The 18338-nt window shown below is 32.0% G+C and overlaps 1 protein-coding gene across 3 annotated transcripts in view; it reads left to right on the forward strand.

The window, feature by feature from the left end:
• Positions 1-18338, forward strand: part of LOC146532390 (netrin receptor UNC5C-like) — a 106200-nt gene that overhangs the window by 59934 nt on the left and 27928 nt on the right. For 2 of the 3 annotated variants that reach the window (XM_085196094.1, XM_085196093.1), the window contains exons 4-7: positions 419-618; positions 5425-5503; positions 14840-15010; positions 16827-16880. In XM_085196094.1, the coding sequence (XP_085052220.1) occupies positions 419-618; positions 5425-5503; positions 14840-15010; positions 16827-16880 (504 nt within the window). The remainder of the gene's footprint in view (positions 1-418; positions 619-5424; positions 5504-14839; positions 15011-16826; positions 16881-18338) is intronic. The other variant, XM_085196095.1, reaches the window with a different exon arrangement.

An 18338-nucleotide genomic window follows, 5' to 3' on the forward strand; every position in this document is an offset into this window, starting at 1 on the left:
CGTGTATTCTGTGACGATATTATTATCATCGGATACGCATTTGTTGTACGTATTATGTTGGTTTGGAATTTGGATTTTATATATTAATAATTCTTTATTTTTGTAGCGTTGAATTCTGTAACTGAATTTTAAAAGGTCTGGAAAATTAGGTGAAATATGTTAAGCGGAAACGGAAACGTGTGTCTTAGCCACAGTGCAAAATAGACACGAAGGAAGCTTTTTATTTTTTTAAGATTTACCTGTAGTGTACCATTATATACAAATTAAAAAAAAGCTTATAAGAACTTCGCCTGATAAGAATGTATAGCCAACAAAGCGCTTGAAGGGAGGTTTTTCAAATTATTGTACATTTTCCGAAGTTTGTTTCCGTGTCGTCCGTCTACTATAAATGACTAAACATATTCCTTTCTCTTCATAGATCTCAAAAAACAATTCACGGCGTCTCCATCGCCCACATCAGTGGAAGCGGGATCTGCAGCATCACTGCGATGCTCTCCACCAGCAGCGGCTCCACCACCGCGCGTGTCGTGGCTGAAACACGGCATTCCATTGCAACAAGATCACAATGTGCTGATATCTGCTGAAGGAAATTTACTTATATCTAGAGCTACTTTACAAGTAAGTTGGAATTTAGATATTTAATAGATTATTTATTTGGATAGTATTAAAGTGGCAGGGGGCAGGCAGTGTACCAAAGCAACCTACTTATACAAAAAAACAGGGAACCTATAAAAAATCATTCTAGGAACCTGAACATTACAAAAAATAGGCACTTTGAATGCAAAAGCAAACACACTTACTTTATACGTTATAATATTTACCCATACGTTTTACATTTACACAATTTTCTGGAAACATTATATTGAATTGCAAAGCGACTTACAGCGTTGCATATTTAAGTCGCTTTCCGCTAAATACGAATATATTTGCATATATACATCAAAATTACATACATTCAATGGATTATTTGTCTATTGAAAATTCTATACTCTTCTTCGGATATATATTTAAGCTTTTTAGTATTTTATTTAAGTTCTACTTCATTTGACTGCTATGGTGGTGGGTTCGATTCATACTTAGGAAATATAAAAATTTAATCTCTTGCCTCAATGACGTGCATGGAACCTTGGTGAAAAGTAGCGAACGGAGTGTCTACACACTAGATTTTGACCTTAGCGTGAAGCTGAAATAATGAGCAAATCATTATAATTATATAAAAAAACAAAGTAAAGCTGTTTTTTTTTAATTTTACATTTTATCTGCTTTACTGTTGCAACATGACGGTCTCATGTATGTGAATGTTTGATGGTAATCGATTCTCACTAGGGGAATTGTATTATTTTCGTTAACTTGCTTTCGTGGATAAAACGTGGCGTTGAGTTCCGCCACTCAACACGAATGTAGGAAACCGAGTGTTTTTACACTAGTTGCCATATCCTACTCTGTTAGAAATATGTAGCATACGACGAGGAACTAAAAAAACACTTAAATTAAATCTGTTTATGAATATTTATTTAAATTTACAAAAATAACTTCCCACATCCTTTTATTTTTATTAAAAGAAAAACATATTTAAATTAGAAAACGCCTAAATTTGAATAACATTTTCGTTTATTCTAAATATCGTTCGCATTCAAATTTTTCTCACGTTAAGCCTTGACAGCTTTACGTCTTAATGAGAAGGCGATGTCATGATAAATTTCCCCATTAGCATTTTAATTCGCTTTGAATTTCGTATTGAATGTCTTATTCTATAAATTTTAATAGTAATTCCTTTTTTTTCTTTTTGGTTTATTGATCAACCGAGCCATTAATAATCTGTGATGATAAAAATATCAAATGCTCAGTAAATTTTATTTTATATTTACTTAACTAATGGTAAGACATTGCGTTCCCCACACACCGCCTACTTTTCGAGACATTGTGTGACGAATAGTGGAACTGAACGCCGCGCTTTGTTGCGTTCGAAAGGATTAAAGAAAATAATTCCACCCGCGAATGGCAACCATGACAATACGATCTTAACAATTCGATTTAAAAATATATATATTTATTAATAATATATTTTAATAAATTTTGGATTATACAAAATATGCCTACTGCCTTCTTTCATTTAATTTTTCGCCTATTTTAAAGACTCTATCTACCTTTAGAGGCAGGTCGATAAAAGGAAAATATTATAATAAATTTAAATATTCGCAATAGGTGTTTGGAAATAGCGCCACAATAATGTTTTAATTATATATTCTGGTAATATTTTTTTGCTATACTTCCCCTCAGTATACATTTACATCCTGTTTCAAGAAGCTGAATGCGATACTTCTTCTTAATTGTCACTCTCAATTTATATAATTAGGCCACATGTGAGATTTGATCCCATAGCCGTCGTTGCAGCAGATGGTGTCGATCTCAACTTAGCCGCGAAACTGTCAATTATCTTCACGCTACTTTCGTTTACATAAAGATAGAGTACAGTTTTAAGGATAGGAATACGGAATCTAGGGTTAAGGCTCTCCGTTCTCCAATTTCCGCCCGAATTCAAGATATTACGTGTTGAGTAAAAGATCCCAATACCGCGTTTTTTAATATCAGAACTCTCTGACAATAATTAATCTCTATACATGTAGCAAAGCCTTTTTATTTCTTTTTATTAAAATAACGGAGAAGAAAGAGTAATTTTATATACTTTTTTACCCGATTCATTTCCACCAAATGGAGAAGAGCCATCTAAATAGCAGTCCATCACTGATCCCATTTCACCATGGTAGCCTCTATTATAGAAAAAATATTTTAATTATTAGAATTGTATTCGCACTCTTCATCAACAAGGCGTCTAATAATATCTTTACACATCTAAACAGTGTGTGCTTTATGCATAAATCTCTACCATATTGTCCCGTGTTGTTATGAAGTGAACATGAAAGCTGAAATCTAATTTAATCTACTTCACATTTGGTTACTCATCGTGAGTCAGTAACAAGAGACGCCCTTTCATTCAGCTCGACGTTTTGAAATTCTTACTGGTTACTGATGTAATTTTTGTATTAAATGTACTTAATATAAGGTTGTACACTATTTGGTTCTCAATCTCAGGAACTATTCTAAATTTAAAAATGGATTTTGTGTTGTATAGACTATTTATTGAGGAGCTTCCAAACACATAGAAATAAGTGTAATTACAATAACACACAGTTAGTGATTTATCACTCAGTAAACGTCACAGCAAAAATAGCATAAACAAAAAAAAAATAGCAAATAATATAGAAACTCCGCGATAAAATGAATTATTTTTTTTAAACTGGATAGTCTGTAAGCAAAAATTCCTTTAATGAAGAATGTTTCAAGTAATATAACATACTATATAACAGGCATGTAGGCAGATGGTATTTTTGCTCTTGTAACCTAAAAAAATATTGCTTATTTAGTACTTACATATTTTTTGCTGATGCCATTCTTATATCATTGTAATTATCTATTTCTATGTGTTCAGTTTAATATTAGATAGTCATACACAATTTATTTCGAGAACGAAGCCGGAGGTAAAAACTAGTTAAAAAATAAAGTAAAGCTTCACGCTGTATCTCGCACAGCAGGGTAGGCAGAGGGAACCTAGTGTTAAGGCACTCTGTTCCCCACTTTATGCTGAACTATAAAAAACTAAATAATAAAACTACATACTTCAGAACAAAAAAGTAATTATCACGACCCGCCCATCTCATAAAACTTAATAAAAATAAAAAAACCACAAGCTTCTATAGCACCGACATTGTTCTCCCCATTTAAAAGACTGTAGCTATCAGCTAAGAGCATGCTGTGAATGCCTTTGATTAAGCATCGGTGCTTTGAGAGTTTAAGATATTTAATACGTATTAGTGCAAACATTAAGGTTTGTATTTATTTATGTATATAATTAATTAGTTAGATGCCATCGTGGAGCGGTGGAACAGTTTCTGACTGTACGTGATGGTTGTAGGTTCGATACTGACTCGGGGGATAAATATTTTTAATTCCTTATTCCGGTAACAGAGAAAGCGAGCGATGTTTATAAAATTAAACTAATGGAGTGTCCTAACTCTTCGTTCATCATCAGTTAATGTTCTCTGGTAAGACAGAACGCGGGATTGAGTGCAGCTCAAACGTAATATCTCAAAACTAAGGTAGAACGTAAAGATTAGAGTGTTTTAATACTATCCTCTCCTAACCTTCTATATACACTAAAGAAGACACTAATTAGTCAAACACAAGCGACGTTTATTAATTGCTACACAAAGTCGATATCGTTTTTTTGTCGCGTCTCATACTTGAAGCACAGTGATGTTGGTATAATTTAATTCAGCATTTTCAAGGGAAAGGATATTTGTCGCGTGTAATTAGTTTAATTTTATTGCGGGTGTCTGTTTTAATGTATTACGCACGTTAGTCACGGCCAGGGGCGGGTTCTGAGAAAACTTTGTTTATAATGATTTTAGTATGAGAATGTTTTAACTGAAAGTCTTGTTTCTATTTTGGAGAAGGTAGATAATGTAAACTGTAGCGAGGAAACACTCTCTTCTCTATTTTTTAACATACTATAAGGCGAATAAAATACAACACGGTAAATGGTACTTGGTATCATCACCCAATTCTCTACTATCCGCCAAATTTTCTGATCACAAGTTGAGTTGCAGATCTCAAATCCACGCTTTGTCTTGCTAGCAAAGCAATAAAATGAAATTAGTTCATTCCCCATAATGGAAATCGCACCCACGACTGGGTTAAATTTATCATTTCGTATATTATAATTATAGCATTCTGATATCCATCGAAATAGCCAAGCGTGTAACGTACTTCATATTCATCTCTTTCCTACAGACACTAATTAGCCTTTGCAGGGCATAGATTAATTGCGGGCAGAGGCAGTCGCGTAACATTATATCTAGGTGTCGCCATTTTCTTAATTAAATATTATTATTATTATATTATGTTTAGAGTCATATGTTTAGCTTATCTTTTTTATGTTGCATGTTATGAAAATATGTTAATGAAGATTAAGTTAATGTACTCATAGATGTTGATTAGCGTGTACGAGATAGTTAACTGAAATTTTGCGTATTATTATTATTTTATTTGCTTCACGCTGTAAGACAATTTGTTCCTTTCCGCTAGTTATCAGAGCAAGGAAATGAAAATATTAACCCGGATGGGAATTGAACCTACGACCGTCACGTGTATACTCACGCGCTTGTGTCACAAAAATTTGGCGGAAAGTCGGGAACGGAGAGTATTAACGCTAGATTCTCTCTGCCTACCCTGCTTCGCGTGAACTTAAAAAAAAACAAATAAAATACCTACCAAAATAAATGCCCCAAACAAATTACATTTCAACACTTGGTTTTGATGAAAACCGCAAAGCTATTAACTCTCATTTATATATATTTCCAACAGGATATGGCGAACTACAGTTGCGTGGCCGAAAACATAGCTGGTAAAAGAATTTCGGAATCAGCCACGCTGACCGTATACGGTGAGTATCATTAATGAACTTAACTAACTTTTGGTGTTTTCGGAAAATATAAAGCTTCACTTATATATGTAGATGGTAATGTATTAAATTTGTAGTATTGCAGAACTTAACGCCGCACTTAATCTAATCGTTTTGTGTGTAAACATTTCTCTACGTCTAAAATATTTTTTGTGAATATATTCTAGTTGTAGTACGCATTTCCCACGTTACCGGAATTGAATGCTATCCAAATTGGCGACACAAAAATATTGTATAAAGGTTTTTTATGGTCATGCTTAGAATAATTTTAGTTTAACATTTAAAAAAAATAAAATGCGGTGTTAAGTTCCGGCTATATGAATAACGGAGTGGTTTTTCACTAGCTTCTCTTTAACCAACTATACAGAAAGATGAGTGTAGTTGAAAGCTACAAACAAGTAATTAATTTTAAGTTCCATGTTTAACACTAATTAAAACGTGAGTGTAGTTAAATTATGGGCAGGAAACTGGGTCAAACTGTTAGAATACCAGCTCGTTTTAGCTTATCTTTATATCTTGTAATATTTATTATGGTAAAAGGGCTTTATAAAACAATTTAGGAATCAAAATGTTTATTTAGTTTTTATAAACGTTAAATAGACATTTTAAATAGAACTTAATGAAATATTAATTATTTTCATTTCCTCACTTTAGTAACAAGGCAAAGCGTGACGTTAAGTTCCGCCATTTAACCTTGTCATAATATGGTTATAATATACGTACATAAATAAAATATGTTTAATGCAAATGAGTCAGGCTATATACGCAATTGTTGTGGGTTTGATTTCCATTCAGGGAAATAATAAATGTTTTGGTATGACAAGCGGAGTTCAGTTCCATCCATTAACTGTCTGTACGGTACTGTACGGTATTTACACTGCTATACGAGAAAAAGTCTCAAAGATAAAATAATATATATATATACATACATTTGCTCATACTAAAAGCATTCAATTATATCTAGTCTATATGAAACTATACTCAATGTTAAATATCACTAACAAAAGTTCAAGACACTGTCTTATCAGTACGAAGAAACGTTATCAGTAAATAATATTTTACACTTTGCTTCGACCAAAGAGACTCAGATTTATTGTTGTTAGAATAGCTTTAAATGATTTATACAATATCATAAATGACTAAGGATTATAAATATAATGTAAGAGTATATCATTTAGACATAATGTCTAGGTGCCTGCTTTAGATCTCTTCTATTTAAGGTAAAACGTAGGTATCTACCCTACTAATATTATAAGCTTAAAAGTTTGTGAGGATGGATGTTTGTTCCACTTAAACGCAAAAATTGAATGGATTTAGATGATACTTTACAAGAATACAGCTTATTTATACATCAGAATAACACATGAGCTTCTATATATCAGAAAATTTTGCATAATTTGGCTGCATATGACAATAAACTTAAGCGGCCCCGACTAAATCGCTAGTTGCATATAATATTTTTAACATTCTTGAAGTAGTAGTAATATTCTACACTTTGAAAAGAAAAATACTTATTTAGAAACGTTATAAGAATTTCAAGACAAAAGAATAGTGTTAAGAACAGAATATCTTAACACTAGGATACAGCATGAAACAGAAATCAAAACAAATTCTACACATACAAACGCCTATGACTAATCCCATATACCACTAACTTATCACCCAATCATTACCTAACTAGGTGTCTAACAAGTTTTATTATTTTGCGTATAATTTCAAATTTATCTGACAGGCACCAATTCTAGACGGTGTTTAACGCTCATTTCACCCTTTCTTGTCTGCAATAACTATACTTTACTGGGATCAAAGGGCACGAGCCTTGCAATTATGCGCGTGCGCATGGGAGAGTCATTAAAGAGGCGCCCACGATATGTTTTAAATTAACGTCTTGGGTTATTGTTATCAAATTCTGTGTTATCTGAAATATTATGATTAATATGAGTATGAGTAATCCATGTAATAATAGTATGGATAGAAGATTATAGGTACATATAATATTGTATTTTAGTAATTCATGCGTACAAAATAAAGTTTTTCTTTTAAGTTGGTAGCTCAAATACATCAATACAAACAATATGATACAATTCACAGTCAGTTACAGTCGAAAATTATCTAAATTTATAGATCACTCTCTCATTCACTCATTCACATTTTTAAAATATATTATTTACCCAAGATATTAAGTTGTTGTGGATTAGATCCTCACTTGCGTCGGCGATCGGCGTTGAGTTTCGCCACGCACACGGAAAGTGAGAAACGAAAATGTTTCAATAGAAACGGGCAATCTTAACGCTAAGTACCCACTCCGCTTACCTTGCTATTCATTTGCGAGAAAGAGCGTGAAACTGTAGTAAATTTTAATAAAGATAAAATTTTACAATCATTAACCATACAAAACCATCACATTAAAATCAATTCTTGCTCATAACCAAGTAGGTACTCGCTCGTAAATCATTATGCAAACTTCATACAATTTCTACGATTTCACTTCAGACCTGCCTCCACTATGGGAAGTGACCGAATCCACGGGAAATACTTTGTTTATTCTGTAAATTCCGTTTTAGTTCTAATTGGAATAGTTGATGTTAGAAACTTTATAGAATAATAGACCCTAACTTCTGTAGTATACGGATTTAGTATTCCACTTGTCTAATTAAGTTCATTACAATGATGCTTTAGTTTGTATTTCAAATTTAATGTTATTTATGTGGCCGACGTGGTGCAGGGACGTAGGCGTACAAGTGTAAACCTGACGAGTATAGAACTTCAACTCATAAACTTTGAGGTAAATCACGCTCACAATATTTTCTCTAAAAACCCCTGTTTTTCCACAAAATGTGAAGTAAACCATCCATCAATTAGTACTTGCGTGACGAAACAACAAACAACGTATAATGTATTTATTTTGTGAACAAAGCTTATAAAAGGCTTACCGCCGACGCTTAGTTGAGACTTTTAATATTTCAACACGAGTTATATTTAATTTATACGATTAATAGTCATGCGATGTATGTAAGGTGCTTTGTTACGAAATAATCATGGAACATTATTTCTAGGAAGTTTTCTACATTTGTACTGTTAAGGTGAACAGGCATTTTTTTGATAAAAAAATATTTACGTAGTACTAAAAAAGTATATCGCCCTTATAATTTTTCAATTTCACACGCGGACCTAAGCTTTTAATATTGTAAAATTTTAACTTTTAGCGTTAATTATGTACATGGGGTTCTAAAACAGGCCATCGTGGAGCAGTAAATGCGACGGATTTGGATTCGGGCACACTCGGGAGAATGAATATATTGAAAATATTTTCAGTTTGTCTCTCCAAGACAAGATAAATCATGATGTTGAGTTTCGCCACTAAACATCAAATTAATCAGAAAGTGGAGAACATTCCTTATTCCCCCAGGTTGGAATCCCGCGCCACGACAGCCTCGACTCTACCTACATACATATGTAAATTATATATAGGGTAAAACCGGGATAGATGCCCTACTTTTTGAAATACCCACCTAATTAGATAAAATATATTTTTTATAGGAATAATTTTTATTTATTTAGCTAGCTCAATCCTTTGTGATGAATTACTTATATTTTTTTTTAACAAATCAAATATAGATTTTGCAAAAAATTGCTTTTCGTGAAACACTAATTTTGAGGATAGATGCCTACCTATATGGATAGTTGCCCCACTATGAAAATGCTGGGGAGGATAGATGCCTGCAGAGTAAGGTAGGTGCACTTTATACCGATTAAATGAAAAAACCAAACCAATTGTTAAATAACTCTAATTCTAAAACAGCAATTTTGTTTCCAACAAACATAATCATAATAATGAAAAGTATATAATGTTTTTTAAAATCTTATAATTGCTATTAAATTGTAATATCACAAAAATAGGTAACCATTATTAAAATCTTAAAACATTTGTGTAACTAAAATATAAATTCTCAAGTTTCAACATCCATTATCATATTTTTTAAGTTAAATTTTACAACAAAATTACAATTCTTAATATTTTTTAACCGACTTCTGTAAGAAAAGGAGGTTATCAATTCGACTGTATTTTTTGTATTTTTTTTTATGTTTCTCATAACTTTTGACTGCGTGAACCGATTTTGAATTTTTTTTTTATTTGAAAGGTCTTCACCGTCAAGCTAATGCTACAATACAACACCTTTACTACAATGTCTAATTACTAAGCATGTTTGTTTTACTTGGCACCGACTTCAAAATTATAAAATCTTTGTATAATTATTTTTCACTTTTTAGTTCGTTGTTAGAAGTCGGGTTTTCTTTTTGTTAAAAATTAATTTATTGTTGTAAAACACTAATATTATAAATTAAAATATTATAATATCATAAATACTAACATCCACATTGCACATTTATACATTTTTATATTAAAAAGAACAAAATAAAATTTTTAGTTATCTATTCTAATCATCTATTCTAATTCTCTAATTATCTCAAATAATAATTATTAGTTGTTCCAATTTAATTAAAATTTAGCCAGATAGGGTTTTTATTTTTCCACATCTTGCGCAATAATTTCTGAAAAATGTACAGGTTTCATGTAGCCAGTTCTGACACATTACACATTGAATCCAGTCGGATTGCGACTTCGTATTTTTATAGTTTTCGAAACATTCTAAACATTCTAATGAAACAGTCTAACTTAGTTTTCAATTGTTTTTGCTTTCTCTTAGCTATATATTTCTTGTGTTTAAAAAATGCTAATTTAATAAATACTTTAAAAAATATTTTAAAAATATATACCTAACTCCATATACTGAGTATAAAGGGATAGATGCCCCTAAGGGCACCTATACCTCGAAAAATCAGGGCAACTATCCTATGTGATAGGGATAGATGCCAGGGAATTTTTTTATTAAATTATAAACAAAATAGAATCTATAAGCACCTAGATACAGTCTTAATGAACCAGTACATCGACGTAATAAAAAATATAGCGTAATTGAATACAAAATATAAAGTTATACAACGCACAATATTAACCTTTAAATCTTTGAAGCGTTCGCGAATTTCGCCGCGGAGATATTTACCCAAATGTGCTAAACGTGTCCTCATTGCACGAATGTCCGTGAATAACTTTGGTGCGGGAAGACTGTGGCTCCTGCTTGTACAATTATTTTTTTGTCGCGAGTTCGGGAAGTTAGGTATTTTGAAAATGGGGCATCTATCCCACTGCGGCATCTATCCCGGTTTTACCCTAATTGTATATACTATAATAATCTATTATAATAATTACCATACAACTTTTACAAGCTGTTATTATCAAAATACCATGTAAATACCAATCTTGATATATCGTATGGATCTAAGAACCCCATTAGGCGGATATCTTTATTTATATAATATAAAGTTTAATAGTTATCCGAGTTGTAATGGGCTATCAATTTTTATAGTCAAAGGAACCGTATTTAACCTACGGGTGGTCAGTACGGACGTATTCGTATGAAATATTAGGATGTTGACCACACCTTGACCTATAAAAGTAATTATAAGTTTAAAACTCGCTTGCTAGCTGAAGCAGCTGTGTTTGTGAGCTTTTTTGTTTCTGCAGAATATGTATTTTGTTTTCTTTTTATTATTTAAAGGCAAAATCATGGCACAGTAGATATACATATATATGCTACGTATATTACATATTTAGTAGATCGGACAAACAGACGTTGGGTTCCATCCAGACACAAGGAGCATTTTTGTGACAGACGGACGGAAGTGCGGAAATTACAAAATTAAAAGGGCTTCTTTGAGTGAAACCTAAGATTAAAAAAGATCCCTTAATGTGTTTTGTTTTATATGAAATTTAGAAATTTTGACCATATACATGAGTATATAGGCAATTTAAATTTTAATTCAATTAAATATGCCTCCATATATTTCATACAGTAATAAGATTTTGAAATAGTTACAACAATATTTATAAGAGGCCAGTCGTGACGCAGGGGCACAAAGTGTACTACAAAATCGACTGGTTGTGGGTTCGATCTCCACTCTAGGAAAGGAAATATTTATCTCCATTTATATTTTTATTTCTTCGCTCTGGTGTCAAGACAAAACGCGGCATTGAATTCCGCCACTCAACACGCAATGGCTTCAGAATGGAAAAGAAAACAGAAAACGGAGTGTCACGAGGTTCTCTCTGTGTTTGGGATACAGCGTGAAGCTATTTTTTTTTAATATTGATCAAGGGATTGAATTATTTTCATTTTGCTTCGGCCTGATGACATGCAAAAGTGTCTTATTGAGTTCCGTAACTCAACACGCGATGTCTCAAAAACTAGGAAGGAATTTCACAAGTGAGTGTCTTAACACTGAGTTTACTCTGCCTATCATGCTATATGAGATACAGAGTGAAACTAAAAATATATACAACCATTACAAATGAAACGAATTTAATCCGACGACGACGGCCATAAGCTCAAATATTACTTAAGGTAACACTAGCATTTAAATAGAAAAATCGAATCCAAGATTGTCTTCATTCAGGATTTTTAAAATCTTAAAATAATTTCCTAAAAAACAAGAAAATACCTCAACCTAATAAAAGCATTTCGTTCTAACATTATTTAGAAGAGGACATTCTTTTCATTTCTACCAAAAAACAACCACCATCAATAGTAATTCTAAGGAACATGTGGTGTAGTGTGAAATCTGACAATTTATAACCGTTAACATAAATGTGGCCCACATTACGTGTAATTTGGGAAAGTATAAGCTATTATACGGCGTTTTGGGAAACATCCTTCGATGGGGTAAATTATGGTAATGTTATTATGAAACAATTCTTGGTAATGACCTTCTCGATTTGGAAGGGTTTTTACACTTAAGATATGTGTGTGCATTGGTGATTTTTTTTTAAATTTTTGTAGGTAAAGAAAGGAGAACGTAGCTCTTTAATTTTCCTTTTTTATTATTTAAAGGTGTCTAGGAATACATTGCAACAGGTATATCTTGCGGCGTTACATTCTGCTACCTGCCACGCCTTCAACAGAACCAAATACTGAAAGTATTACTAGAATAAACCACTTCTAAATTTCGGACGTGTGACTTTAATATGGAGATGTTTCTTTACTATTTCATATTAAAAGGTTTTATATAACCAAAGATTAAAATAAAGATAGTTTCAAATAAATTTTAATGTTTATATACAAAATTGATAAAAAAAAAACCAAATAATTGTTTTATTTTCATCACACAATAACAACACCATAAACTTTTAAAACAACTTTATTAAGACTTTGAAAGCTTAATTAAATAACGATAAATTGCAAAATTGTTTATTCGACCGATTAACGTAGAGCGTGGTAAATCACAAATTTCTTAGGCAATTACAGTAAAAGTCGAGTCTAGGTCATCTAGGTCACGCAAGGTGGCATGACTGGACCTAACGTGGATCTGTGTATGCGATATGCGTAATGTCGCGTGCTGAAAGCTAGTATTTTTTTCTAAAGACTTTATTTATAGCTTCATTATATTGGATGGTTCCGAAAGATATCGGTTTAATGAGGTAAGTATATGAGTATTCGCTCATATATTTACTTATTGATTAATTTATATTATTAAATATTATTCCATACTTAGGAATGAAAAATACTTTTTTAAAAAAACCTATAAAAAATAAAATAGCTGAATTTGAACCTGTGTAAACCTGTGTATCTGTGAGCCATCCTAACTAAAACCAAGACAAATTTTTACAAGTGTTTCTAGTATATGCGAACTGGAAAAAGGTAAAAATCATGCAACAAGCATACGAGTATATCAGAGTCCAGTCATGGTGCAGAGGTACAAGCGTGTGAGTGTAACCGCGATAAGCTTTGGATTCGATTCCCACTCGAGATCATGAAGTATTTAATATTTTCGTAAGTGTGAAAGTGGAAAAAACACTAGGTTTCCACACCCCTCAAACAAAAAAACGAAAATATAAGTAAAAATATAAATAATTTGGAAAAAATTACAAACTGCTACAAAAATAGAGATAAAAATATGCATGTAAAGGCAGAAGTTATTAATACGAAAAACAAAGAGAAAGAAATGATTTTGACGTTATTTTTAAAAGCTTGGAAAATATTTAGCGATACAGCAAATAAAATGTTTATTTAAACATTTCCTCTAAGATATGTTTTGTATATCAACCCGTCAGAAACATGACACGACCTACTTATTACTTTCTTTAACTGTACATTAGTTTTGCAAGATTTTCTACGAAGCTCATTTTATGATTATATTCATTTAATATTAAGATTTATATGCAAATACTTATATACAATACTATAACAGAAACACTTGTTGTGCAATAAAAAATATTCTTTAGTTTAGACAAAATACTAGCGAAAAATGAAGTCCTATACACAACATATAAACCTTAATAGTTTCACCTAGATAACCCAGTTTCAAGACACTACGTCTTGTGATTTTCGTTTCGATTCCTATGCATGATGCATGACAGAATTTTGAGGGAACAGAAAAAAAAAGTTAATTTCCCTCTGTGAGGATTGAATCCAAAACCATTGTGCTTACACAGTCACTGTCCCACTGTGTTACTATGGCCTCAATCTTAAAGCAATTCTTTCATTTTTTAAGATATAAACATACATTTACTTTTTAAAATCAATACATACCTTTAGTATTTGTCAATTTTTCATACAATTGTACTAAAGTAAAAGATGCTTTTTTATAAAAATAAACAGAAAATACATCTAAGAAAATTGTATATTGCTATACCTATTGACTTTTTTCAATCGACGAGAAAGGCGTGAGGAAACGTAATTTAGGTAAACGATTTTTCAGCCTTTTTACCGTAATCGGAAATCAAATCGTTTTAGTACAAGGAAAATTATATGTAAAAAAATCTTGATAAAAATATGGAAAAATAACTGGTCTTTGAGATTGATTGAAAATGGAACAATTTATTTTATTGTAATTATTTTTATAATTAAGTAGAGATTTTGTACAAATTCTTTGTTGTCGATTGTTAATATTACTTATAGGTGCAAAGCTTTCATAATTTAAGTTAAGTCCTAGTGTCAAGGCACTCTGTTTTTCGTTTATTACGAGTTAAATAACGAAAGTCAACACTACTCTTTGTCTACCAGAGCGGGAAAACGATAATAAATCGAATATAATCCCCCTGAGTGGGAATCGAACCTACAACTAAAGCATGTGTAGTTAAAAAATCATTAACATAAGATAACATTTTGTATAATTTTTATTCACTGAAGAATTAATTCTCAATTGCGTAAATGTATAAAAATCAAAATGATAACCTATTTTTGTCTTATTTTCACCCAGTTAATGGTGGCTGGAGTTCCTGGGGCCAGTGGACGCAGTGCCGTTGCAACGGTCGCGTAGCTGGTCAAAAAAGAACCCGCACCTGTACGGAGCCTCATCCTCTGAACGGCGGCGCGCCGTGCCAAGGACAGAGTGTTCAGAAGACAGCCGATTGCGTATTATGTTCGAGTGGTAAGTTTATATGAAGTTATATATAAGTATTATTCAGCTTCACGCTGAATCCCGCATGAAGGAAGATAGACAAAATGAAACTAGAATTAAAACACTCCGTCCCGCTTTCCGCCCAATTCTCGACATCTTCAAATCGGTACATCTATCGGTCTATTTCTGAAATCGGTACATTTCTGATAAATAAATTTTATATTGAAGTTGTCAAGCGGCTGTTGTGGGTTCGGTTCCCAATCGGTGAATGAATTATTTTCAATTCCTCGATCTGGTGATAAAACCAAACGCGCCGTTGAGTTCATTCAACATGAAATATCTCGGAAGTAGGGCGGAATGTGGGGACCAGTTTGTCTTAAATCTGACTTCGGGATACAATGTGAACCTAAAAAAAAATATACCGAAAAATATAGTGAAATTTCAAAACTTCATATCTTTCTAACAAAATGCGATGATGACTACCGCCGTATAAATAAGAAAACAACCCAATCATTATAAATATTGATGCAAATAGTCGGGTAATAAAAATAAACAACCGTCATTTCTTAAACGCTTCGCTTGAATCATTTCATTAGTTTTTGTTTCGGGTCTTCGAACTGTAATACTATTTGATCATAATAGATTTCCTAGTGATTGCCGGTGACAGTATAATTAAGTCGTTTAAAATGCTACGTATCATCAAATATCGTTACGGCCGAATAAATAAACACTTTGTCAAAGCAATTAAAATATACTGTTATAACATTTCTAATTAGACAGTGAAAGGTTTGTGACGAGACCCTTGTTGAAAAGTTAAACTATTAACTTGTCTTGTTTGAGTACTTGAGTTTTTGTTTTGTTTTATGTATGATTGTCTATGATTTAAATAATTTTAATACAGTCAGGCCGTTGCGACGCAGTGGCCCAACATAATGACTGTAAACACATTTTACAGTCACATTTTTCATCTCAGAATTAGGTAAAAAGTGAGACGAGACGGACTTAAAACTACATTCGTTAGTTACTTAAAACTACTTTCTACCTACTCTGCTATACCCTATACCGCGTGAATCTAAAAAATATATACCAATAAGATATACCAAGATTTGCTATTATTCCCGACTCACAAACAATAAGAAAGCTACGAAAAATGAATAAAGAAGAGATGCTGCGTAAATCATTCATACTATTCAAAGGTCGCAAAGTGTAAGGCGTAATTACAGTTGTATGAAAGACTTATTAACTCAATCTCTTTGATGGCACCACTATAATTAGTACGAGGCAGACCCATGCAATGATTTGATAAATGGATACGGAAAATGAGATATTTGTAATGCTTCTTTATTATGGAAGATCAAAGTAATGTGTGGTGCAGTTCTTTCTGTGAGAAGAGCGATTGGCTATGGTTTCGGCTTAGCTTTTGATAAAACAATTTAATTTATATTTTTTTTAGCTCCCATTTATGGGATACACCGTGTATCCCATAAATGGGTGGGTAGTTAGAGAACCTGGGAACCTAGTGTTATGACACTGCGTTCCCGTTAAGATACTTCCTTTCCCCACATAATTTAATACATCGTTCTCAAAAGTTAACAAAGTATAGGCATGTAGGCATATAGGCATGTCGTACTTATTCCATGATTTATCGGCCTGGTCAGAGAATACACTTAGATATATAAGTTTAGAGTTTATTTTAAGCATTCTAAGTGTATAATATATGATATATTATTTACAACTTCTCGTTTTAATATAGAATTTTTTAAAGAATCATCATTATAATAATGTTTCAAAAACTTTGTGTCAATAACCAATGAATTAAATTCTCTCTTTCTAATGCTTTCTGAAGACGGATATAACATGGATCTCCAAGTGTATGACAATACACAACAACTGTTGATCGGTAAGTACATTTATAGAAGAGATTTTATTTAAAAAAACTGTAAACGTTTTATTTATTATTATAAAGAGGTATTTTCATGGTTTTACTTACATATATGTTTTATAGGTTTCTCTTATATATATTTTTATAAAGGTGCGTTCACGAAATATGCTATAACTAAAATAAAAACAAAATATGACATCAGATTTTCAAAATCTCAATCAGATGTGAAAATCATTTACTTGTTTGTCCTGTTTCGAAGAACAGCCAATGAAATTACCTATTAATCAAGACTTATAATTATTTAAGGGTCAAAAGGGCAGTCTAATTAACTCCAACATGAGTATGCCTAGTAAAATTATTAATTAACTACACGATAGATTGACAGGAACTTAGAAACAAACACGTTTATCATCTTGTTAATTAAATTAAATTCTTGTATATTTTAAAAAAATAACATTTCTATCTATAATCAATTTGTTATTCAATCATCGTTATTACAACCTTTAATTAAAGCCATGTTAGTTTGTTAGTGTATGTGAAATCTGACAAAGTCAATTTGGCCAAATTCAATCTAATAGTGGTATACGAGTGTATTACTGCAGATAGTAGGGAACGGTGTGTTTTAACCCTAGATTCCTCTGCCTTTCTTGCTGTATGCTATAGATGTGTAAAGCTTAAAAATATATTACTAACCAACAAGCCGTTGACTTTCACTATTCACACACAATATCTTAAATTCGGGCGGAAAGCCCATCCTTGACACTAGAATTTCCTAACGTCGAGTTCAGGTACAAAGTGACGAACGAAGTGATTAGAATATCTTTGCCTCCCTTTCTTTGCGAGATACAGCGTGAAGCTAAAAAATAAGTCAAATAAAAAGTCAATCTCGTGCCCAATAACAACAAGCTTACACAATTGTTTTGTTCACAAGTTTTCATCAAAGTTGATTAGCAGCTCAACCTCTATAGAAGTACAAAGCGAACTCGTATAATGCCCAATTAAAACAAAAGAATACAAAAACCACCCACTCACTCTCACATAAAAGACGTTAACATAGTGCACGTGCCCAAATCCTTACAAAGCCCTAATATCTCGAATCTACATCAGGGATTGTCAAATTGTGGTACGTTGATTAGATTTATTATGATAATAATAAATAATTATATATAAAATATATAATATATAAAATATAATAAAAAAATATAATATATAAAATAATTATAATTTTTTATTTATTACTTTTTATAATATTTTCTTGTTTAATATTAATAACAAGGCAACGCGTAGCAAAAGCAATATCTCGTATTTTGGAGTGTCTTAGCATTAGGTTAACCTTACTTAGGTGATACAGCGTGAGACAGACAAAATATATACATAAAGATGCATTTTTTTATATGAAATTATATGAATGAATATATACCTACATTGTTTCAGAAATTTTCTTTTGTTGCAAAACCACACGGCTCTGCGTCAAGT

Source organism: Heliconius melpomene, chromosome 13 (assembly GCF_056956725.1).
Source record: "Heliconius melpomene rosina isolate 202511_hmr_F chromosome 13, ASM5695672v1, whole genome shotgun sequence".
In the NCBI taxonomy this organism is placed as follows: Eukaryota; Metazoa; Arthropoda; class Insecta; order Lepidoptera; family Nymphalidae; genus Heliconius; species Heliconius melpomene.